At 42.6% G+C, this 24,302-nt stretch overlaps 2 protein-coding genes across 6 annotated transcripts; one reads left to right on the top strand and one right to left on the bottom strand.

Moving 5' to 3' along the window:
• Positions 1-374: 374 nt before the first annotated feature.
• On the top strand, positions 375-11,564 carry LOC310989020 (serine/threonine-protein kinase 38). 4 transcript variants are annotated; one of them, XM_083975869.1, is made up of 14 exons: positions 375-404; positions 3,004-3,141; positions 3,532-3,583; positions 6,114-6,236; positions 6,439-6,522; positions 7,116-7,239; positions 7,368-7,522; positions 8,434-8,536; positions 8,759-8,820; positions 9,223-9,340; positions 9,436-9,559; positions 9,667-9,762; positions 9,970-10,064; positions 10,448-11,564. In XM_083975869.1, exons 2-14 carry the CDS (start codon positions 3,011-3,013, stop codon positions 10,582-10,584), a joined length of 1,404 nt encoding a protein of 467 aa, XP_083831995.1. In that variant the 5' UTR covers positions 375-404; positions 3,004-3,010; the 3' UTR covers positions 10,585-11,564. The 4 variants fall into 4 exon arrangements, with proteins under 4 accessions (XP_083831995.1, XP_083831992.1, XP_083831993.1 ...); XM_083975866.1 differs by having other exon boundaries at positions 8,434-8,545; XM_083975867.1 differs by lacking the exon at positions 375-404 and adding an exon at positions 783-891 and having other exon boundaries at positions 8,434-8,545.
• A 2,560-nt stretch (positions 11,565-14,124) lies between these two features.
• LOC310988583 (mitochondrial carrier homolog 1-like) lies at positions 14,125-21,745 on the bottom strand. 2 transcript variants are annotated; one of them, XM_083975236.1, is made up of 12 exons: positions 21,511-21,745; positions 20,629-20,713; positions 20,431-20,537; positions 18,656-18,718; positions 18,315-18,372; positions 18,103-18,154; positions 17,934-17,993; positions 17,735-17,828; positions 16,647-16,694; positions 16,483-16,550; positions 16,250-16,325; positions 14,125-15,280 (listed from the first exon to the last, which is right to left on the bottom strand). In XM_083975236.1, exons 1-12 carry the CDS (start codon positions 21,661-21,663, stop codon positions 15,206-15,208), a joined length of 939 nt encoding a protein of 312 aa, XP_083831362.1. In that variant the 5' UTR covers positions 21,664-21,745; the 3' UTR covers positions 14,125-15,205. The 2 variants fall into 2 exon arrangements, with proteins under 2 accessions (XP_083831362.1, XP_083831363.1); XM_083975237.1 differs by having other exon boundaries at positions 18,656-18,715.
• Between the last annotated feature and the right edge of the window lie 2,557 nt (positions 21,746-24,302).

The following is a 24,302-nucleotide window of genomic DNA, read 5'->3' as shown; positions in this document are numbered from 1 at the left end:
CAAAGGTCAAAGCTGGGACTGGGGTACTGTGAACTGTCATGGGTGGGCCTATGAAGGTGGGATATGTGGATTGGAATCTGCAACACAACCAACTATGAAACAGCAAAATATAAATGTGACATGGAAAGACGATAAAGTCAGTATGCTGCAATATCACGTCTGGGCATTAAATCTGATAGAATGAAGTGCATCTCATCACAAACACAGCGGGAGGCAGCGGGGCCTCTGGTACCGGACAACACCGGGAACTGAAGAGGAGGAAGAGGAGCACGAGGAGCACCAGCACCAGACCAGCACCTGTGAGTTGGACCACTAGGTGTCCTGCTGAGCTCTGACTGACGGTGACGCAGCGGTGGCTGACGCACGCAGAGGAAGAGACGGCAGACACCGCACCTTCGACCAAGGTAAGCGAACAAAGACCAACTACAGAAATACACAACCGAAAGGTCAAAAGGCATCAAGTTGGACGTTTTCTTTAGAAATGACCCTAGTAACTGAACCGACAACGCACTCTGTGTCACACTGCGGAGTTTAGAAATAACCGACTCAAGGTATTTTAGCAGATAAGTAGCTAACGTTGACTAGCTAACTTTCCCTTCGCTATCTGGTTTGGTTAACTTCGGGTTGTCAGGTTTGTGAAAGCAGAATCGAGAGCTTCCGATGAAAACCTTCAAAATAAAATGTACGAGAGTGACGAACGAACGAAAACAGCGTATCCTTAAACGGAATGCTCTTATTTTGAAATGAGCTTCCGGTGTTGTGCTTACTTTGTTTTCTGGCTCTACGCATCCAGGAACTTTAATAGCTAACTAGCAAGCTAACTAATGTTAGCGGGTTAAAGTTTTTATTTTTGAGGCTTTAGGTTAACGGAAACTACACAAACTTCACACTGTAAGTATAACTAAACCAATATTACGTTAAAATACGCCAAGTGTAGAGTTAAAGTGCTCTCCAGACCCAGTCTTTTGCTCTGTGGATAATTGGTGGCATGGATGGCTACGTTGCAGCCGAGACGAAGAACTTTTCAGACGACGTGTTGTTGACAGTGACAGGGCGAGACAGCTTCTGACAACAGCTCACTGAAACTCGGACAAAGTCAATCAGTCGTGTTTAGTGAGTGACCGTCAACACTGTGTTTCTGGTTTATTTTCACTTTTGGAGAATGACACGATAATAATAACAGCGATGGTTGTTTGATTCTTTGCAAACGTAAGTTAGCGTTAACGAAACATTTCTCCCAAACGCCAGACACATCATCATCAGCTATATGTTCATCAGTCATCAAAAGGTTGCTGTTGTCTGTTTTTGACGGTATCTCCTCATCCAATCACATGTCGTGATCCTTTTCAGCTAAAACCGCTGCTTTTCCCAGGCTTCGCGTGAAGCTGCTCTGCGCTGTTTTGTATCATCTAACCGCATATTTCACAACCACACACACTGCTAACAAAGAAAAACACACCACAGACATGGTGTCAAGATACAGTTGCAGTAACAAGTCTAAATGTGCCCCATTGGTGTCTATTTACAGACTCACAAAGGAACTTTTTGTAAATGACACAGATGACATCATTCTCGGTGACCTCATCATATGGTGTACAGCTGTGTTATTATCGTACATCCAGTAGCATGTATACTGTAAAAGAGATGTCTGAAGCTACCTACTCGTGCTCTTAGACCAGGTCTGAGTCTAGATCTGGTCATAGGTGATTTATCAACTGGTTTCAGCTCTGTATATGTTTGCTTCTCCCCTACACACACAGTGTTTTCATACAGATCACCTGTGCTCAGAGTGGACTCTGCTTGCCAGTTTAACATTGAGTTGTAAAAACAGGTCAATACACACACTTTTTTGGCACTGTACCCGCTGGCAAATGTTCACATAGCTGGAAGGCTGTGGAGACGTTCACTTTTTCACTCTGCCTGTGTGTAAACACCACTCAATCTTTGGTTCGCTGGTTTTATTCAGTCTTTTTTTAAAGATACACCTGAAAACAAAGAAGAATGTAGTAAGCTTCGCTCATTGTGCCGCCGGGAACAATGTTTTTATTATTTTTCTCAAGCAAACAATAAATCAATAAATCAGCCTGGGTACGTCCACCGCAAGAAGCAAATGGAGGAATCCTCAGTTGACATAGGAAGGCAGTAAAACACCCAGTGGTATTAATCTGTCGGCAGATTTTGTTACTTTTTCGATGAAGGAGAAATGGCGTTAACTGGATGTTGGTTTGGAGCAGGATGTGGAGGGACCGCTGACAGAGAAAAAACAATCAATGAGGCAGGACCAAGTCGACAGAGCTGGATTTTTTTGTCACATTCTCTCTTCTCCTTCTTCGGCTGGGCAGAGTTTCCACAGTTACTACTCCAGTTGTTCTACATACCATCATCACTGCAGTGTGAAATCAAAAGCACCGTCCTCCTTTGGATTTAGTTGTGCAGTGACGTGTGAACTTCATTCGAACTCAGAATGAAACCCTCCTCACTCTCCCACCAAATTGTTGCAAAATGAAAGTGAAAGTTAAAGCAGTTGTTAGTCAAACCACGCAGTCTGCAGGTACAAATTCACCTGGGCTGCAGTAGCTTTTCATTTTCTCTCTCTTTTCTTTTCTCACAGCCTCATCCAGGTCACAGAAATACTCAAACATCATCGCTTTGCTTGCACAAATCAGATTTCGTCAGGGTTTCTTCATAACCGCGCTGTCAGTCACAGTGTTAATCAACGTGGCTGTGCTCCGGCAGCAGAGCCAGCAGCTTTCCTTCCTCTTTATCTTCTGTTATTTCACAGCTCCAGTTTTAAGTATTCAACTCAACTCTGTATTATCTGTTGTTGGAATAACGACAAGGTTCATTTTATAAATGTACTTTGCACTTTGATTCCTTCAGGCCTTCCGACTGTTTCCTTGTTGTGTTTTTTTGCTCCGCCGTCTAAATGGACTTGGATGTCCACTGGTGTGGACTGACGACAATGTTCTCACCTCATTGTGTGGACTCTTCGTGTGTTTTCAGGTAAAGCATGGCGATGACCGGCCAGAGCTCGTGCTCCTCCATGAGTAACCACACTAAGGAGCGGGTCACCATGGCCAAAGTGACCCTGGAGAACTTCTACAGCAACCTCATCGCCCAGCATGAGGAGAGAGAGATGAGGTAACCAAACACACACCCAAGTCTCAGATCCAGTCATAGAAGATTTCACTTCAGCGGTTTCCACTGACACGTTGATGACTTTGGTGTTTTAATTCTTGGTTAGACACGAAACTCATTCTGAAACCGAAAAACGAGTTCTTCTGCTGCACACATAATCAGATAAACCGTATTTTTTGTGTGAAAGGTGTGGTTTATGTCAAGAGTTCATTCGAGGGAAGGCCACTTCCTCTTGTAACATCATTTATATTCAGCACTCTCCTGATTATATTGGAGGTTGGGTTCTTCGTTAATTTTATTTTATCCTTAGTTTTGAGTGAGAGCACATGTTATTAGAAACTTAAACAATGTTCAGTGACAGTGTTATTAGTAATAGTCAAATTGTCTTTTCAGGCAGCAGAAGCTGGAGAAAGTGATGGATCAGGAAGGCTTGGCTGATGAAGAGGTGAGTGACGAATGCACATCTGCTGTGTTTTCCCAGCATGCAATGCAATGGAAAATTCCCTCTAAGGAGCTGAAGTTTTTTCAGTCGTGTCCCAGCATTGTGTGTGGTTTTTGAGCCTGTGGAGCAGAGTTTCCTTCATCAAACTCATCAAATACACAATCCAACAACTCCAAAACACTCTCGTGGACAAGTTGTGACCTGCACATTCACCACACTATGAGATAATAACAGAACGTTACAAGTCGGAGTTGTTTTCGAGGTAAATTCATACAAAACCGCTGATGCATGTTCCCGTTATCGGGGGAAGTTTTTCGGCAAGCAGTCTCTGCATTTGCCTCAAGAACAACTCTGTCTGGTAACGTTGTGTTATTATCTCATAGCGTAAATGTGCAGGTCACAACTTGTCCACCAGAACGTTTTGGAGTTGTTGGATTGTGTATTTGATGAGTTTGATGGGTTAGGGTTAGGGATTATGGCAATGGGCCAATTTGCCAAAACTATTGAACTATCCCTTTAAGTAATAGTTTTCTTTGAGAGCATGATGCTCATCCTGGAGTGGAACACTTTGAATTTTGTTTGGGGTGAAATTCAGCCAGACAGTAGCCTGAGACAGACAACATAGATAATAAGCAGATATTGATTTATTGCATATAGATAATGCACAAAGTTGAAGTTGGCTATTTCCATGAGACACATTGAAACAAACGTCTTTCTTCTTGTGAGAAAATTGGTGATGCACTGTTTTGCATCTTCCTTTATTTGTAAAACCAGAAGATGACGCATGTTCTGCAGTGTGATGGTGATGTAATCCCATGTGAGATGGGCCACACTGGCATGACACAGAAATGAAAATGAGTTAAAGAGGAACTACGCAGGATTTGTAGCTTAACTCTGCTACATTTTTACCTTAATTAAACAGCTTTGGAGTAATTGTGGTGGCTTAATAAATGACTCAACTTGTTACGAGGGAGAAAGGAGGCTCTCTGCTTTCCAAATCCGTGTCACTTACTGCGTCTCTTGGCTGAAAAACAAGATCATTGCCACCGCCCCGGTGTCCCAGCTCTCGCCTCTGTGCACCGCCACACAAACATGCCCCATAACCTGTAATCTCTTGTTTATGACAGATAAGACTACATTAATATACACGTCTTAACATTGTAAATGATATATAATATTATCTACCGCTCTATTGATTGCTTTCTTGCCAGCTTCGTTGTAAACAAATGCACATGGCCGGGAGGAGGGTTAGCAAAACAGCGGAAAAGCGACCAAACTTACACAGTTCCTCTTTAACTATGGTCAGGGGCAGCTCTGCATGGGAGTTCAACAGTCTCCTGAATATTTCTGTACAGTGAACACATTAGGCTTGGGCGATAGGTTAAAAATTTCCAATCGGCCACCGTACCCCTTTAAATCGGCGATTGACGATATATTCGGCAGTTATGACACGTGTGCGGAGCGCAGGTGTGTATGTATAAAGCGGATCAATCACAACCAGAACACCGACGCGTCAGAGAGAAGCGAGGTGAGCGCAACGCACACCTTATTCTCCTGTGAGGAAGAAGAAAAAAAGAAGCCCGTGGTCCAACCTGACCCGAGTTATTAAATGTTTACGTTTATTTAGAAGTTTAATTGGTGCTTATTAAACTTGTAAATGAATGCTGCTCTGGATCCAAACAACAGAACCATTTTATTATAATAGACTATATATTTTCCATCTTTGCTGAGCATAAGGTTTGTTCTAAATTAAATAAAAGCCTGTCCCATAGACGCGTGTCCGCTCGGCGCACACACACACACCCTCAAAAAAAAAAAAAAAAAAAAAACTATTGGCAGAAGTCTGGGCCGTGAGAACCGGCAGCCTACCTTTCGTATGGATAATCAGCTTGATAATCTAACGGATTTGATCTGTCCCGGAAAATCCGTTGTTGTGATAGACACATGTGTTTTCATAACGCAACTCTGTCCGGAGCTTCGCTACTTTTATTTCCGTATCCTTCGTAACAGTAACAGTAACCCCCGGTACAAGGATTTCAAAATAAGGGCACACTGAATATCATAAAACATAACGCTCTTCTAAAAATAATTCAGACTCGTCGGAAATCAGTGTGAATAACATAGAACAACATACATATTAAATAACTATAGCTGCCAGATCCAATTTACGCACGCTTTGAATTGTGCTCCATGTAAATTAGAGTTGAATTCTGTGGAGGCAGACCATTAATTTGGCGAAATAAAATGCAAAAGAAATCGCCCAGACAATCGCCAAAAATTAAATCAACCGTGACGGACTCAGCCGGTGGTCGATTGGCGATACATTCGTCCTATCGCCCAAGCCTAGAACACATGAGAAAAAAATAGTTCATTATCCCAGTTCAATATGTTTTCAGGATGAACTTCTGAGCTGTAAAACAGACTGTAAAGAAGTGGATCTAATGTTTTGAAAATGTACAGTTAAGGATGATGTTGAGGTGTTAGTGTTGTGCAGATTGTGTGTGTGTTTTAATGTGTGGTTTGTTCTCTGCAGAAACGTATTCGGCGTTCTCAGCACGCGAGGAAAGAGACAGAGTTTCTGCGTCTGAAAAGGACCAGACTGGGTCTGGAGGACTTTGAGTCCCTGAAGGTGATTGGCCGAGGAGCTTTTGGAGAGGTAAAGACGTTTTACCTTATAAACCTGAATCATTGGTCCTGTGTGCAGGTGTGTTGTAAAGTTTCTCTCACCGTATTAAAGCAGAGGAGCTCTTTCTCACTCGAGTCTATTTGAACCTGAAAATCCAGCATGACCGTATTTCAGCGCTACTTCAGACTGAGCCTGTGCCAGGTTGCATCATCCGTGTTGTGTTTGCCTCCAGGTCCGTCTGGTGCAGAAGAAAGACACCGGTCACGTCTACGCCATGAAGATCCTCCGTAAAGCCGACATGCTGGAGAAAGAGCAGGTGAGGCAGCAGAACACACAGACACACAAATGTCTTTCTTTATATTGATCCTCATCAGCTTCCACACAGAGGCTGCTAGTCTCTCTGCTGTCCACACGCACACAAACGACAAATAAAACAGTTATTAAAAATCAAATCAAATAATAGTGACTGTCAGAAATGCACAATAATAAGAAAATGTAGACAATAGAAAGTACCAAAATCAAAGTAGCATTTAAATATATGTATTCATTATTTGAATATTATAGATCAAAGAGAGATTCAAATTTCTTTAACATGTGAAAAAAAATCTGCTTTGCTGCTGATGATGATGATGAGTATATCCAAACAGAACAAGCGCCATTAAAGACAGAACAGTTTGTACGACCAGTGCTCATACATGCATGACACACATGACAAAAAGCTGTACATACTAGTTTTTCCACAGAAAGGTGTGCTGCTGTGTTCAATTTGCGTAACTGACAGAGGATTGGATTTTAATTTAGCCTCTCCTCTACGTTTAGTCATGAGAGATATTAATGCATCCACCTGCAGGCATGCTGGTGAACACCTTTGACCGTGTTGGTGTGTTGTTGTGTGTCTCCGTCTGTCAGGTGGGTCACATCCGAGCTGAGCGGGACATCCTGGTGGAGGCAGACAGCCTGTGGGTGGTCAAAATGTTCTACAGCTTCCAGGATAAGATGAACCTCTACCTCATCATGGAGTTCCTGCCTGGAGGTGCATACGACCCTCTCACCCCACAGCGCAGTATCTGACGAGACAAGGAGACCCCCCCACCCCCCACCCCTCGGCTGCACTTCCCCAGAAAGCTCCATTAACTCTCTGTGGTTTCTGTTGTGCTGCAGGAGACATGATGACCCTGCTGATGAAGAAAGACACCCTGACAGAGGAGGCCACTCAGTTCTACATCGCGGAGACGGTGCTGGCCATCGACTCCATCCATCAGCTGGGCTTCATCCACCGGGACATCAAACCAGACAACCTGCTGCTGGACTCCAGGGTGAGCTGTGTTTTTGAATTGAATTGAATTGAATTGAATTGAATTGAATTGAATTGAATTGAATTGAAAACTTTATTGAACAACATTAAACAAGTGTTCAAAAGGATTAAAACACAATGAAGCCCAAAGGCTTATTTCCATTGTGGTCCTATTTGATGGTGTGTTCAAAATGTTCAGCAAAATGTTCAGCAAATGTTCAGCTTCTTAACCGTAGCTATAGTTTAAAAAAAAACAAATTGCCCTTTCTAGCAGGTATGAGTCAACTAGAGAACATACGTACCATCAAAATGTAAAGTTCCAAAGACCTTACAGAAAAAAGAGAAAAAGTAAGGGCATCTTTACCTGCTAAGAGAGTAATTCATGGTTACAAAACAGAACAGAAAAACAAAGAAAGAAAGAAAAAAAACTAATTGTAGGGGGGCAGTCCATCAACATAGTTCCAACTTGCATATATATAGTATATGTGTACGCATAGGTTTAACATAGTAACAACTCTTCTAGATGGAGAAATTATTTAAGACGTCTGGTCTGGCTTTGCCAAAAATGGCTTCCAGATCCTCTGGAAGGATGTTTAAGAGTTATTTTTGCTGTAGTGAATCTGCTCCATTCTAGCAACAGAAAGCGTCTCATTGAGCCATCTTTTGAAACATGGTGTGGCCGGGGATTTCCAATTTAACAGTATTATTTTTCTGGCTGCCACCGTGCCTAACCTAAGGGCTCTGGTAGATGGGAAGGGTCTTTGTCCATTCAGAACATCGAAAAAGTGCCATGGTGCAAACAGGAGGAATACAGCTGCCATACTGCTTGGAAAACCAGTTAAATATGTTAAACGCTTCAGTTCTGATGTACAGCGTGGGCCTGGACTGTGCCGCAGACTTCAGAAGTTAGAAGAGTGTGTCTTGTGTTTCCAGGGGCACGTGAAGCTGTCGGACTTTGGTCTGTGCACCGGGCTGAAGAGGGCTCACCGCACCGAGTTCTACAAAAACCTGAACCACAGCCTGCCCAGTGACCTCAGTAAGCAAAGTCAGGCAACCCTTTCTATTTATTTCCATTGCAGTTTGCATGCAACGTATTTATTCATGGTTTATGACTCATTTTACTAAAGCACCAATCTGCCATCTTTATATTCGCTGATAATAGATTACTGTAAAACCAGCAGCGTTTTCCATATTGCTTGAAATTCAGTCTGCTTGTTACATTATGGTCTGTTAACCCTGAGCCGTCCTGTCTCCACAGCTTTCCAGAACATGAACTCCAAGAGGAAAGCAGAGACCTGGAAGAGGAACAGGAGACAGCTGGTAGGTCCACACGTCAACCACGTGCAGTCACACTTTGACTTCATGTGATCAGAGCTGGATTTTTTGTCCTGCTTTTATTATCATCTATAGAACATATGAATACAGATGGTACATTAAACAATAGGTTTCTTGATCACAGGATTCTCCCATACAGAAATGATGCAATAAATCAGATAATTATTAGAAATTTAATACATATTATATGGGCAGAAATACCAAAACCTTAACCTCACTGTAGAGTAACAAGCAAGTGCAAATTGTTTATACAATATGAATAAACTCTAAAAACTCAAACATGGTTTCAAGATTTAAATATCTGTTATGTTGTGTTATGCCAAAATGTTGAACTATCCCTTTAAGTTTCACTCTATCGCTAACTTCATGTTGCTCCCTCCCTGTCAGGCCTTCTCCACAGTGGGCACCCCAGACTACATCGCCCCAGAGGTCTTCATGCAGAACGGATACAACAAACTATGCGACTGGTGGAGCCTGGGCGTCATCATGTATGAGATGCTGATAGGTAATGACTCATGAGACATGACAGGACTTCAGACCAGACCAGTCTGGACCGGGCCGATGTGGTTTAAACTCTTGGTTGGTCTTTGCTTGGCGCAGGTTACCCTCCCTTCTGCTCGGAGACGCCCCAGGAGACGTACAGGAAGGTGATGAACTGGCGGGAGACGCTCATCTTTCCTCCGGAAGTTCCCATCTCAGAGAAGGCCAAAGACCTCATCCTCAGGCATGAACATGTCACGCTCTCACGGAGCTCACACAGCAGCCGCTGAGTCACCGTGTGTCCTTACTCACAGTGGGGGTGTTGTTTTTTCTGTTTTTGGGGTTCTGCAGGTTCTGCTGTGAGGAGGAGCACAGGATCGGGGCTGTAGGAGTGGAGGAGATCAAGTCCAACCCTTTCTTTGAGGGGGTGGACTACGACCATATCAGGTACAGACCGACAAGATGTAGTTACATGTAGTCACTACTTTGTTGTAAAGTTGGGTATTTGATGTAGTCTGTGATATGCGAGTGGCTAAAATCCTGGTTCAGTTCATGAGCTCCTTCGACCCACACGTCCGTCTCTATGGAGCACACCTCTGCTGTCAGGCTGACATGACTGGCCGTGTTGTGTAACGTCACTATTGTGTTGTCCAGGGAGAGACCTGCTGCCATCCCCATCGAGATCAAAAGCATCGACGACACCTCCAACTTCGACGAGTTCCCCGACTCGGATATCCTCACGCCAGCAGGTACCCCCCTCCCACCTTCCATCAACACTTCCCATGTTTTGTGCCTCCACTGTTGTTTATTGTTTATTGGATCCCCATAAACTGCTGCCTTGGCGACCACTAATCTTTCTGGGGTCCATAAAGTACATAAAATATATAACATAAATGATAACATCCAGGACATAAAATAATAAATGGTCAGCTGCATTAGATGAACCTCAAGTTCAGAGAGTTGGAGGTACCAGGTATTCAGAGCTGTAATGGTTATGTCTGTCTCTGGTATTTAGTAGTTGGTTGAAAAAATATTCAGGTGTCAGATTGAATATGATGTTGTAGCTGAGTTTAACTTGAACTGTGAACCAGCTGTGAAATGCTTAACACCCCATCTTCTTCCTCTCCTCCAGCCACCCAGGTGTCCAACCACACCGAGGCCGACCTGAAGAACAAGGACTGGGTCTTCATCAACTACACCTACAAACGCTTCGAAGGCCTGACGGCCCGGGGAGCGATACCGTCCTACATGAAGTCCGGGAAGAGATGAGCGCCTTCAGACTGGCTTCTATGCAACAGCACCATGAAACCTGAACGAGTCGTCCAAACCCCCTGCTGTCTGAAGAACTTGGGCCCTGAACGGAGAACGCCGCCTGTTCTCTGCTGCCTGACCGATGAGGATTCTCATCACGCAGGACTTTGCAAATAATAAAAGGGGCTTCATTTATTTTCACCCGTTGCTTTCCACCATAGGAACCGCTGCCTTCACTTCTGCAGGTCTTCACTTTTCTCTGACACTTCCGAGGGTACCTTTCTACTTCAGGACCGAACTGGGATTAAAGTGGTCGTGGTTCTCCACGGTGGGACGTCTTCACTCCTGACACCAGCATCATCTACATTCCCTCTCTACAAACCAGCACCAGTCTGTGGACCTAACATCCACTCCTCTCACCGTTTTAATGTTGACTTCTCAACTCAAACTTTGCATTAAGTCGTCACTTGAAGTGAATCAGGTGCTCTTCAGGGATTCTGTCCAAATGTTTTCCTGTCGTTTTCCTAAGCGAGCTCACTCTGAGGCTTCTCCACAGTGCTGCTGGCCTCTTCAGATGACCCAACCAAAGACTGTGAGCTGAATGTTTCTGCTTGATCTCTCCGTCACGTCTCATCTTGTATCGTACAGTTGTCCTTTTTATAGACTGAAATTAGCAGCTCTGCTCGTCGAAAAGCGTGAATATATGAGAATGATGCTTTTTTTCTTTTCTTTTTTTGTGGAACACACACAAGAGTCTTGTTACATTTTCTCAATGACCCACTTGACGTTCAGCACCTTAATGTGATGTTTGGGCCGGCCTCCAGCTGTTTGTGTTAGGATTGGGTATTTTTATTAGACTGGAAAGACGTGGAGTCGTGGGTGTAACAGAGAGACCGAGGTCACCGTTTCTCACATTTAAAGGGATGATTCAACATTTTGGCAAATTAGCCCATTGCCATAATCCCTATAGTTTTAGGAGTAGGTTAGTTACCTTTAATTGTCGGTGCAAGCTATTTTTAGGACGGTGGAGCAGAGCCATGAGCTGCTCAGAGCTACGCTAAGGAGGCTAATTGGATTTCTTGGGTTCTCTCATCAAACTCATCAAATACACAATCCAACAACTCCAAAACGCTCTGGTGGACAAGTTGTGACCTGCACATTCACCACGCAAAAAACTGTCCCTGACAACATCAGCGGTTTTGCATGAATTTACCTTGAAAACAACTCTCGTTTTGGAGTTGTTGGATTGTGTATTTGATGAGTTTGATGAGGGAAACAAAGAAATTCCAGCTGGCGATTCTGCTCCGCCGTTCTAAAAATAGCTTGCACCGACAAATAAAGGTAACAATCTACTGCTATGATTATAGGGATCATGGCAATGGGCCAATTTGCCAAAATGTTGAACTATCCCTTTAACATTAACGTCTTCACATTCAGACTTAAACCGACGTTGTCTCAGCAGCTGCGGACATCAGGCTGACCAGCAGTGTATAGACTTAGTGAACAGCCTCTCTCTGCTCTGTTTGGCTCATCAGCTTGTTCCAGCTGAAGAACTGAGAACCTGGTGTAGATAATCGTTCCTCTTGAAAACATATTATATCTGTTGTTGGGTTACCAAGGAGAGCGGGGGGAGATGTGTCGCAGCGCAGTTGTTTAAATGTCAGTTTGAGTCTGAATGTGATGTGACAGATTTTCGTTTAACAACATAAACGGCCACACATGATGAACGGGGACATAAAACTTTGTTTCAATTCTGATGGTTATTTTTGTTTGTTTAAATCATCACAACACATTGGATTTGTTTGGGTGATAAACTCAAGAGACCATTGATTTGTGTGTGTGTGTGTGCGCGTGCGTGCGTGTGTTACGTTGAACAGTGTGGTGGTTCATTCCTGAGGTCAAGATGTTTTGAGGTTAATTTCAGCTTTTAGCATTGCTTCGTTGTCCCTCTGTGTGTGTGTGTGTGTGTGTGTGTGTGTTTATTTTCTCCTCAGACACTCGCTCTGTATCATGAAGTCTAACTCCACGACGCAGCAGTGTGATCCAGTGTGGAAGCACAGGGCTAAAAGATTTCCAGTGAACACAATATCCAAAATGCTGTCATTTTAAAATGAATGTAAATTAAGTTTTAGAGTCACAGAGATTTGTTTTTCTTTCCTTTTTTGCCACAATAATTCCAAAATGCTGTTTGTGTGAATGTAGCCTGAACCTTTTTATTTCTTATCTTTGCGTGTGACGTAAAAACTATGGAAGCCCATTTGTGACAGTAAAGGAACAGATGTTGAAATTCTGATTTATTATATACAGTATTGGCTTGTTAAGTTAAATAATTTAGATTTGGTTAAAATTTAGGCTTTTACAGTATTGTAAAGTTGAGAATGAAACATAAGATTACATTTGACAAACATTTAGAGTTGCAGCATAATTTGGACAGAATTTGAGTTATTGGTTTATCAGTATTTTCGTACAGTAATTATTTAAACTGAAACCATACTTTAGATCACATTAGTTTATGTACGACATACACAATTTTGACTTGAATGTGGAATTTCAAAAATATTTTATGATTGTAACTTTGAAAACCAGCTTTGTTTTTTTTAAATCCCTCTTTTAACTTCTTCATTTCATCTGTTTCTGGCAGGAATGGGCCTCCACACGTCACAGTTCAGTCTGAAGGTTTTGTCTCTGTCATATAAACTCAGTGTATTCAGGTAGTGTGTAGATGAAGCTCAGCACATTGTAACATGTTGTAGTTAAAGCACACAGTGGAGCTTTTTTCTATGGAGGGGTCAATTTTTTTTTTCTTTTCTTTTTTTTTTTAAAAACAAACTTGTCTGCTGTCGCTCCTGCGCCGCATGTTTCTGCCGACCAGCAGACGAGTCAGTGTAAAGCAATAGAGCACGTGGAATGGATTTATTGATGATTGATTGGTTTGTGTGTGAAGGTGTGTGGGTGAGGTCGTGATCATGCTCAGTAACAACAATGCAATGTTGAACTGCTTGAAGATCTGTATGGTTGTTTTCTATAGATAATGCTCAAATGTGAGTGAGTGAATGTGTGTTTGTGTCATCGCACACCACATGTGACCTAAGAGTCAGCGGTGAAGGGGTTTCTGGGAAGGTGTGTGTGCATTATTTAAACCACTGTTCTCTTTGTAGCGTGTGGCTGTTGTATTGTTTTTTTTGTTTTTTTTTTGCTATTTGACAATGAATTACTCTGCACTTACTGTGTTGTGTCTTTTTGAATGGTCTGCCCCCTGGAGGAGGAGGCTGGACCTGCAGCACCACATTTACCTCCAAGCACAAAAGAAAAGGACAGTGACGGGTATGATAACAAATACAACATATTTAATGAGGAAGAAGTGTAATGACGATGATTTACCAACTGAATCACAGCCTCTGAAACCCACATTTTTAAATATGTTCCAATGCTACACAACTGGAAGTACTTTTATGCTACCGCAAAAAAAGCTAATGTCAATGTTGGTAAAAAAGAAAGAAGAGAGAGAAGAAGGAAAGATTCAACTCTTAACAACTGAGGAAGAATGCGTGGGCAGAGCAAACACAACACAAACCACAAGCCTGGAGTCAGAACATGAACATGCATGTGATTGGCTGTTGGGGCGAACACAAAGACGTCCAATGGAGCACCTGCAGGTTTTACACCAGACATGTAAATAACACACACTGTTCAATGGTCATGGAAGAAAAAACAGTTTATAACATTAAAAATGTTAGAAAAACAAAAACTTTACATTTGAGGGTGTGAAATCTAAGAAATAAACTACATCTGTATGTATATATACACATATATACGCACATACATTCATATAAATATATATATATGGATGTGTACATACACAAAGGGTTCTTAACGAGATATATTATCTTAAATCATCGCTAAGCTTAAAAAAATAGCAACACTTTAAAACAGACAACGCTTTGCAGAAACAGTGACGGCTTTAGTTTTTCCTGTTTGATCCAAACATGCAGCTTCAAAACTCGACAGGCTGCAACTGAATGACACTTCACACCAGTCAACATCTCCATGATCATGTAGCTGAATCACAGACTGAATTAAACCTCTCGATACTGTAGAGAAAACGAATGAAGGTCTGGTGAGTGAGTGGTCTGGTCTTTGAAGGGTTAAAATCATGCTCATCGTCAACACTGAATCAATCAACATCACGGATGACATCATCACTGACCAGGTGAGCTTCAGAGACAGGAAGAGCTCCGACACCGCCCATCACATCACGACTATCATCATGGTAGCTGCATAAGGTCGATAAGGTCAACAGGAATTATGTATGTGGTGCGTGTGTGACAGCATCAGTTACTGCAGTACCCAGGGGTCTCAGCAGCTGTTGCTATGGAAACAAAGTAATGAAATCAGAGCCGTCGAGAACAAAACACCGTAACAACCTTCCTCCCTCGTCCTAAACTGAACCAAAGCTCCTGTAACCAAAAGTTTGTTGGCACCGTGAGCTGAGCCGCCACCGGTCTCCACCGCTCCTGCTACATCAGAGGCTGGCGAGGGGGGGAGGGAGGGAGGGGTGGGATCTTTTGGAAAAGGTATCCAAGCAGGGGGAGGACTAACATCCCAGAAAGTGAAGATGATGATGGCGATGATGACAACGTCAGTCCTCGATTGAGGGTAGGGAGGTCACAGGCACCCGGCGGAAGAAGAAGCTGGATCCTCTGAAGAGGTGACCCTGAGAGGAAGAGGAGGAGGAGGAAGAGCATCATACAATTTACTGTGATTAATCATGATTACATAAAAAAGACAGAATTAATATAGAATCAACACAAAAGAAGTAGATTTTAATGCAAACACTACTGTTTAATGTTGTTTTAAAGGGATAGTTCAACATTTTGGCAAATTGGCCCATTGCCGATAGGTGTGCTACCTTTAATTGTCGGTGCAAGCTATTTTTAGAGCGGCGGAGCAGAGCTGCTCAGAGCTACGCTACGGAGGTTAATGGGATTTCTTGGTTTCCCTCATCAAACTCATCAAATACACAATCCAACAACTCCAAAACGCTCTCGTGGACAAGTTGTGACCTGCACATTCACCACACTATGAGATAATAATGGAACGTTACGAGACAGAGTTGTTTTCGAGGCAAATGCAGAGACTGCTTGCCGAAAAACTGCCCCCGACGGGTACGCGCATCAGCGGTTTTGCATTAATTTACCTCGAAAACAACTCAGTCTCGTAACGTTCATAGCGTGGTGAATGTGCAGGTCACAACTTGTCCATTAGAGTGTTTTGGATGGGGGAAACAAAGAAATTCCATTAGTTTGCACCGACAATTAAAAGTAACGAACCTACTCCTAAAACTATAGGGATTGTGGCAATGGGCCAATTTGCCAAAATGTTGAACTATCCCTTTAACTTTTCAAACTTTAAACTCAGATTCTCTGCTGTGAAGAACAGATTTCCACTGAAACCATCAACACCATCAAAATCAGCTTGAAAGGCACATTTCTTATGACCTGACAAAACCCAAGTCTTTATGATTAAGTGCAATTTTGACAGCAAAAGTTTATTATTACCATTATTATAATTGTTATTATTATTATAAGAGTGGCTGACTGTTAATGACCAGTGTCAGGCTCTAAGAGGCAGGTTTACAAAGAGAGATTCCAGACTGTGCTGAACCTCCGTCAGGGAGGCGTACCTTTCTGCTCAGGTGATTCCAGCAGTGCAGCCAGGACTTAAAGACGGGACAGTGAGGAGGAAGACCTGCAGCCAGACTGACAGCACAAACACAACCAATCAGAATGAAGCATCAAGGCTGCAGCCACGATTTCACAAACACATACCGCTGTTCTGAAAGTTTATTTCCTGTAAATGTTGCCCCCCAACAGCAAACCTTTGAACGTGAGTATGACGTTTCAAAGTGTGGCTCACCCGCAGTTGTTGACGGCCATCAGATCGGCCACCAGCATGAAGGGATACGTCAGGACACTCACTGCAATCTGCAGGGAAAAAACAAAACACGCAGCATCAGCGACACGCAGGAGTGACAACACAGGAGACAATGTTTTCAAACAGAGTGTGAGTGTTGGACTTACTCCCATCACAAACTTAGTGTAGCTCCTCACTGCTGAGGCCTGACTGAACTGCAACACAGACACAGAACACTTCTTATACAGACCGTTGTCTCAGCGAGGCAGTGGCTGTTCATTAAAGGGATGGTTCAAAATTTTGGCAAATACACCTATTGCCATAATCCCTATAGTCATAGTAGTAGGTTCATTACCTTTAATTATCGGTGCATGTTGTTTTGAGATCAGCGGGGCAGAGACGTGAGCTGCTCACTGAACACAACGGAGGTGAATGGTGCATTTTCCCTGTCCCTCATCAAACTCATCAAATACACAATCCAACAACTCCACAACGCTCTTGTGGACAAATTGTGACCTGCACATTCACCACGCTATGAGATAATCATGTAACATTATGAGACAGAGTTGTTTTTGAGTCAAATGCATAGCTGGAACTACATTTCAGACATGGCTGCTGGGCGGAGTGATTTCAAAAGCACAAGTAGTTCTGAGTATTTGCTTCATGTGTCATAATGTTACACAATTATACATGATTATTTGCGTGGTGAATGTGCAGGTCACAACTTGTCCACAAGAGTGTTTTGGAGTTGTTGGATTGTGTTGTGTTGAGTTTGATGAGGGAAACGGGACCTGTACCGTTCACCTCCATTGTGTTCACTGAGCAGCTCACGTCTCTGCCCCGCTGATCTTAAAACAACATGCACCGATAATTAAAGGTTAGTGAACCTACTCCTACGACTATAGGGATTATGGCAATAGACACATTTGCCAAAATGTTGAACTATCCCTTTAATAAACCAGATTAATCAGTCAAATTTGCAGATGTTTTTCACTGATACATTCATAATCAATAAAACTAATACAAACAAAGTCAAACATGACAAAAACAAACAGGTAGGAAGTATCAAGACAAAATCGACGTCATTGCGTCACACCCTTTAATTAAAGCCTCTGGTGTCTGTGGAGGAGGTGTGGACTGATGACGTGTCTGTAGGCAGATGTTCCCGTTTGTCATCATTGAGTGTTTTTAAAATAGTAATTAGATGATTGTGTAAATATAGGACAACAGCCTGTTGCAGTCACACTGCACTTACACTCTCGTCTACGGCGTAGGTGTTAATAAAGTGAGCCAGGAGGTTACAGCACCACAGGAAGAGCACCTCTCCCAGCACGTGAGGGAGGAGACCACTGCAAACACACAAAACACTCGCGCTCAAGATGCTGGAGGTCAAAGGTCGAGGTGAACGTGCGAGTACGACTGCGGCTAATGAATGACGTTAACACGTGACTCACACATAGAATCCAGACACTCCCTCCTCCTTAAAAATCCTGACGATGCAGCCGAACATCCCTCTGAAAGGTCACACAGCTCCATCAACACACACACCAAGTTCTCAGAGACAAAACATTTGATTCCTTTAAATGGCTCAACTATGATGCTGAGCTTTTTTTTTATTCTTACCCGTACTTGACCTCTCTGCCAATAAACTGGGCCATACACCGCACTGACATGACTGCCAAAGGAAAACACAACAGTATTCAGCATTTCAGCACATGACTGGACTCTGAATGTGTGATATGACACAGACTAAAGGATCCATAAAAAACGCTTTTTAAAGTAAGCAAGGAGCATTAATATTTAGTCGCAGCCATAATGGTGGAAGAGGACTTTACCGTGGAAGGGATGAGTGGCGACTCTGGACAGGCACTGGATGATCATCTCATGTGTGGTCTGCAGATACAATGTGGAAAAAGAGATGAAAAACAATAAATTAAAATGTTCAGTATTACAATAAAGATTATTTTTTAAACGCAGAACAGGAAATGATGATAAAATCCACAATAAGCTTGGAATTGTTATTGTTGTTTTAAACAGTTAAACAGTTTGTATTTACCCTAAGCATGGTGATATATAAAACCTGAAATGTTCAAACTAACTGTCAGGAAATGCACAGGTCCCATTTTCATCTCTAGTCTTGAGTCCTGGGGTTTGTGTTGCTCAGCTGACGTCTCACCTCTTTGACCACTCTCCTGAGCGAGGTCTGCAGCTCGTCTTTCTTGGACAGAAGCTCCACCTGCTGAATAAATGACTACAATTACTTTGACAACCTTTCACCCAAAGACATTTTCTTCTGGTAATAATTACACATCTACACACCACATTAAGAGAGCCGGTGACCAGAAATAGTTTGACTTCGTAATTAAATGTCCTGACGTTTTGAGCAACTAATTTAAAGAGGAACTATGCAAGTCTGGTCGCTTTTCCTCTGTTTTGCTAACCCTCCTCTGGGCCATGTGCATTTGTTTACAAGGACGCTGGTGAGAAATCAATCAATAGAGCAGTATGTAATATCATATAGGATGTTACAACGTGTATATTTGTGTAGTCTTATCTGTCATAAACAAGACGTTACGAGTTTCGTGGTGCCGCAGAGACGAGAGCTTGGACACCGGGGCGACGGCACTGATTTCGCAAGGTTGTTTTTCAGCCCAGAGACGCAATAAGTGACATGCACGTGAAAGGCAGAGAGACTCCATTCTCCCTGTAACAAGTTACAAGTCATTTATTAAACCATCACAATTACACCGAAACTGTATAATTAAGGTAAAAATGTAGCATAGTTAAAGGGACAACAAGGAGTTTTGGAAAAGCGAAGCGTTTTCACACTACATTTATGAGCCTCCGCGCGCACAGTGAATTTCTTTGACCGGCGCAAGACAGACTCATGTTTTCATTCATCAAGAATGAAAGTCAGAGGTTCGAAGACGATCAGATACTGTCGTAGTCCCGACCATTAACGGCGATTCGGCGGCGTTATTCTCATGACTCGCCGGGTAGCGTCCGTGAAACCGTAAGTAAGGAGACACTGGTCGGCTCGCCCAGCATTTCCGCCACCATTAATAATAACAAAATAACGATAGAGACAAAACGATATATTTATCGAAAATGGGCCCATTAACACGTGTGGGTAACGTAGATTCATCCACATTAATATGAGACTTTTTTATTGTCGCGGAATTTTTCGTTCTGCCGCTGGAGAAACTCCTCGTTGTCCCTTTAAGCTATACAAATCCTGCATAGTTCCTCTTTAAAGCCTATGATAAATAAATGTTTCCACTGTTAAAGGTCTTTTTAAAGTGAACCTTCCAAGTGTATTTTTCATTACAAATCAGCTCTAGGTTCTATATTAACACAGTTAAAGAATCAATGTAATATTAACACAGTTAAAGTATCAAAGCCTCAGTCCACAGAGATATGCACACAGACTTCCTGTGACTTTGTGATGTCACAACGGAGCAGTCGTGCTCCCCACCCACCTGGACCCCCGTGGTTTCTCTAAATGTTTTACCTGAAATCTGCTCTATTTTTATTTGTTTGTTCAGACAGCAGTGCCTCAGAGCCCCCTCTCCTCTGATTGGCTGACACTGACCTGTTGTCACTAGAGAGAGGCCTGACAGAGGAGATGTAAAGCTACACTGAGATGGTTTTTGGTTCTTAAACTATACATATATCTTCTTATGCATCAGCACTTCAGATAAAACCCAAAAGCGTAAAATATGGGACATTTAGATGAAGTGGTTTCTTCGAGTTTCACAGTTATGCTGGTAGAGGATTCTACAATTGACAGTCTGTACAGATGATTTTATGAATCTGATCTGTAATGCATGTTTCTATTTTCTGCTTCACTCACCCTGGTTCAAGGCCGAGTCCAGTTCTGAGATGTAACATATAACTTTGACACAGCCCGTGTTCATCAGTGCTAAACTATACTGGCATCAGGGTCCTCACCTGTTTCACTTTGCTCCTGACCATGGTGGAGATGGCACTGGAAATGATACGAGGTGAGAGGCCGCGGAAGAGTCCCCTCTTTCCGTCCACTTTCACAATGTGCTGTGCTGCAAAACAAAACCCCATCATCACCTGTCACCTGCTCTGCACTCATGACCACTGAAACTACCAGGCACAGAATAATCACAGCTCACTCACCATAAGAGAAGAAACCAGGCAAGTATAAGACTCTTCTTCCAAACATCGTTGTGCCAACAGTCGGGGGGAGAGGTTCATGTCCCACCTGGAAACAACAACAACAACTGGGATTAGAAAAGGCTTTTCTAGTAGACACTGAAGCAGCGTCTTTCCTCACAATAAGATAATCTGACAGAATTTTGAAAGAATAACATTGAAACTGCAAAATAGTAAAAAGCAATGTCCAAATCACAGGAACTGTGATTTTTTTTGGAGATCGGAAAAATCTGTAATAACATTACACAGTGAATTGTGGAAAAACAGATACCGTCTGCACACACAGGTCACACACAACTGTACTCATCCACCCAAAGTAGTGGTTGCTGAAGCTATAAGAGGCATGATAAATGAAGACATAATGCATTTTTTATAAGTCTGAAATGAGTACATCGACTATTCAAGTGTGTGTGTGTGTGTGTGTGTGTGTGTGTGTGTGTGTGTGTGTGTGTGTGTTAGGCTGCAAAACTAATCGCAATGCAGTCAAAATCCTAATGTCTGTTGGTAAGGTTAGAGCCAACAAACATCACAACATCAATTTTACATTTTAAAGTTAAAATGATACATAGATAACCATGTAAACGTGCACACATACACACTGTAATGTGAATCTAATGACTGACAGTGTGCAGCAGCATCGACCTGTCCTCACCACGGTCCACCACACAGAGCAGCTCAGGGCCAGAGGTGGACACATCTGTCCTCTCAGTCAGAGCTGACAACATGTCTGCCGTGTCTCTGCGTTAGTTGTTATTGTAAATAGGTGCAGACATGAGTGGAAGCTGCAGCGGCTTGTTGTGGCTACTGTTAGCCTGCTAGCTCCAGCAGCAGCAGCAGCAGCTCTACCTGTATCAGCAGCTTCACGTAGAGCAGCGGGTGTGTGACCGCCGTCACCCCGGCTCCCAGCAGCAGCACCGCGGTGTCCACGTCCACGGAGGTCGGTGCAGCGTCCGGCTCCACACCGACCTCCTGGCCGGGCAGGTTCTCTGGCGAGTCCATGGTTAGTTACCGCGAAGGAGCGAGACGGTTCATCACCACCGGTCTGAAGCTCTGAGTCAGACACGACCCGAGGAAAAACACCCACTTCCGCTTTGGCCTTTCAAAATAATATTCCTGCTTCGGAGGTGTGGTAAGTATAAACTGTTCGCAGTTATGATGATGAGTGATAATGAGTCATACTCGTCTATGTGACCCAACAGGATCACGGAGATTGTTATTATGATTTCAAAACGTATTCTGGGTAAAAACCTGGCAGTCTCTTATCTGTCACGTGCCGCTGAACCAAAACATGTGGGCGGGGCTTAGCTCGTGCCATCTTATGACGGACTTTTTTTTTTGACAGTTTTTAATAATAGGCTATAGAAATTCCCATTTAAGACCATTACAGATCAAAATAGAAACAATTAAGCAAGAAGAAAAAAAGAAAAAATATTAAGTTTAGTTTGTCAAACGGACAAATACAACTCAGTGATGATATTGAGCTATTAAGAAAAAATAAACATCCCTATAGGCTAAATCCTGTTTGTACCATAGACTGTAAAAAGGTTTGAACATGTAGTCAAATGGCAATAGAGAAAAAATATAGAAAAGATGACAAATAACCACCATGATATATTATAGACAATTCTCACACCATCAGACTTTTAATTGGTCTCTGTCTCTGTCTGTCCCCACACAATAATCTGGAGCTTCCAGCAGGTGGCGCTATTAGACCGATAATGGTCTTGTGTTGCAAGTCGTGTGTGTGTGTGTGTGTGTGTGTGTGTGTGTGTGTGTGTGTGTGTGTGTGTGTGTGTGTGTGTGTGTGTGTGTGTGTGTGTGTGTGTGTGTGTGTGTGTGTGTGTGGTCTACTGTCTCCATTCAGACAACCACACACAGCCACTGTGAGGACATTACAAAACCAATAGTATGTAGATGTAGGTCACATTATGTATCATAATCAGATTGAATTGCTGCCTTTCCCTCTTCAGTGACGTGAGAGAGTGAGCTGTAACTTATAGGTTTTGCAGACAAACACTTGTGGCCATGATTCAGTGATGGTGTGTAGAAAATTGGTGAATTATCGATTTTGGGTTAAGTATCCCTTTAACCCTGAACTTTGAGTTGACTTATGAAGTGGAACTAATTAGGGGTACATGTCATGTCCTTCTAGCCAGGCTAGCGCCGCCTACTGGTTCCGGCAAATTTCATTTGCCTCAACAATGTAGTCAGGACACTAGCAATGCGTTTCGGTTTGCTCCGTCCGCCAGAGCGGACGGACCAATCAGCGAACAGACGGGTAAGTGAAGGCGATGACGTTGAACTCAAGCGCTCAAGATTAACCTATGAGCTTAACCGGTGTATAGCACACGTGACCACCAAGCAGCAGCGATTAGTTGAAGCAAATGTAAGCAACCGCCTCCCGGAAGCAAACGAATCCCTATGGCTCAGGTTCAGACGCTTTTTGAAATGTAATGAAATAAGCGGCTGATGCATCAGGCTAATGTCCTTCGGCTTTAGTCATCAACTATAAATTCTTTGCTAAAAGTTTATTTAATCTAATTACTAATTATGTCAGGGCACATTTCCCTTTCATTTCATATGAAAATCCAACAGATCCCATCATTTATTTTTGTTAAAAATGCAAATTCTGTGTTGAAATTAGCTGTTTTGGGGATGTCTGATTTGCTAAGTACAACGTTTTGCTCTTCAGGAGAACACAATTTTTTTTTGTGTGTGTGTGTACAGTTTTCACAAATATTTATGGACTGACATTTCGGCCATTCTTGGGGCCTTGTGCTAACTGCAGACTTCTGATCCATTACTACATGACCTTAATCAACTCATATTTTTTATACACTTTCTCTACATATTTGTCAATATAGCAACTAAAGAAAGTTCAAAAGAATATGTTGGTAACACAGTTGACGGTCAATTAACCCGCTCTATGCACACACACTGAGAAAATATTGAAGAGGAGTAGAAATTTACCATGGCATACCATACCATGGCATTTACACAGGAAGAGCAGTGAACTGAGACACTGGGAGCTTCCGCTACAAACAATCTTAAAATATAGACTTATTTAATTTTTTTTGGAACAATTTCTCATGTCGGGGCTTCAATACAAGAGGGACATTACAGACGAGCAGTATGGAGGTATTTGGATGTTTTTTGGTGTGTCTTTTTGGACGAAGAAAAGTGGTATCCATTTACAACCATTATATGGACAAATACTGCTGCACGGACCCCCCCGTAACTCAGAGAAGGCACGGAGGACTCTGAAAATTCTCACAGCTCTTAGTTGACAAATTTAAATTTTGAACTATCCCTTTAAAGATTAAGCTTGGCAGATGATGAATTTAGCACATTAAGGGGGTATACTATGGAGACATCAAGTTTATTTTTTAAAAAAGAATACAGATTTTTTCTGGTTTTGGATATGCTGAAACGTACCCTATGGAATGACTCTCAAACAGCAGCTCTGGTCCTCACAAACCTGACACTAGTTCCTCTCATGTCGGAGACAGACCGGCATCACTGGATCAGACGGATCAGGATCAGAGAAGTTATACTATGTCTTTATAATTATCAAAATGCATTAAATGGCAATAGTTACTCCACGGGTTCAACACTCCTTAACATTAATGTTTTTGTTG

This window comes from Trachurus trachurus (assembly GCF_905171665.1).
Source record: "Trachurus trachurus genome assembly, chromosome: 7".
Lineage (NCBI taxonomy): Eukaryota > Metazoa > Chordata > Actinopteri > Carangiformes > Carangidae > Trachurus > Trachurus trachurus.
The sequence above is the reverse complement of the archived record's forward strand: the minus strand, read 5'-3'. Positions and strand labels throughout refer to the sequence as shown.

Bases quoted from the DNA above. Each gene is read 5' to 3' on its own strand.
- LOC310989020 (XM_083975866.1), top strand. From the start codon at position 3,011: ATGGCGATGACCGGCCAGAGCTCGTGCTCCTCCATGAGTAACCACACT. The intron at 3,584-6,113 runs GTGAGTGACGAA...TGTTCTCTGCAG, and splicing joins AAGGCTTGGCTGATGAAGAG to AAACGTATTCGGCGTTCTCA. The intron at 8,821-9,222 runs GTAGGTCCACAC...CCTCCCTGTCAG, and splicing joins AGAGGAACAGGAGACAGCTG to GCCTTCTCCACAGTGGGCAC.
- LOC310988583 (XM_083975236.1), bottom strand. From the start codon at position 21,663: ATGGACTCGCCAGAGAACCTGCCCGGCCAGGAGGTCGGTGTGGAGCCG. The intron at 18,719-20,430 runs GTGAGGACCCTG...TCATTTATTCAG, and splicing joins TCAGGAGCAAAGTGAAACAG to CAGGTGGAGCTTCTGTCCAA. The intron at 16,326-16,482 runs GTGAGCCACACT...TTGTGCTGTCAG, and splicing joins ATGGCCGTCAACAACTGCGG to TCTGGCTGCAGGTCTTCCTC.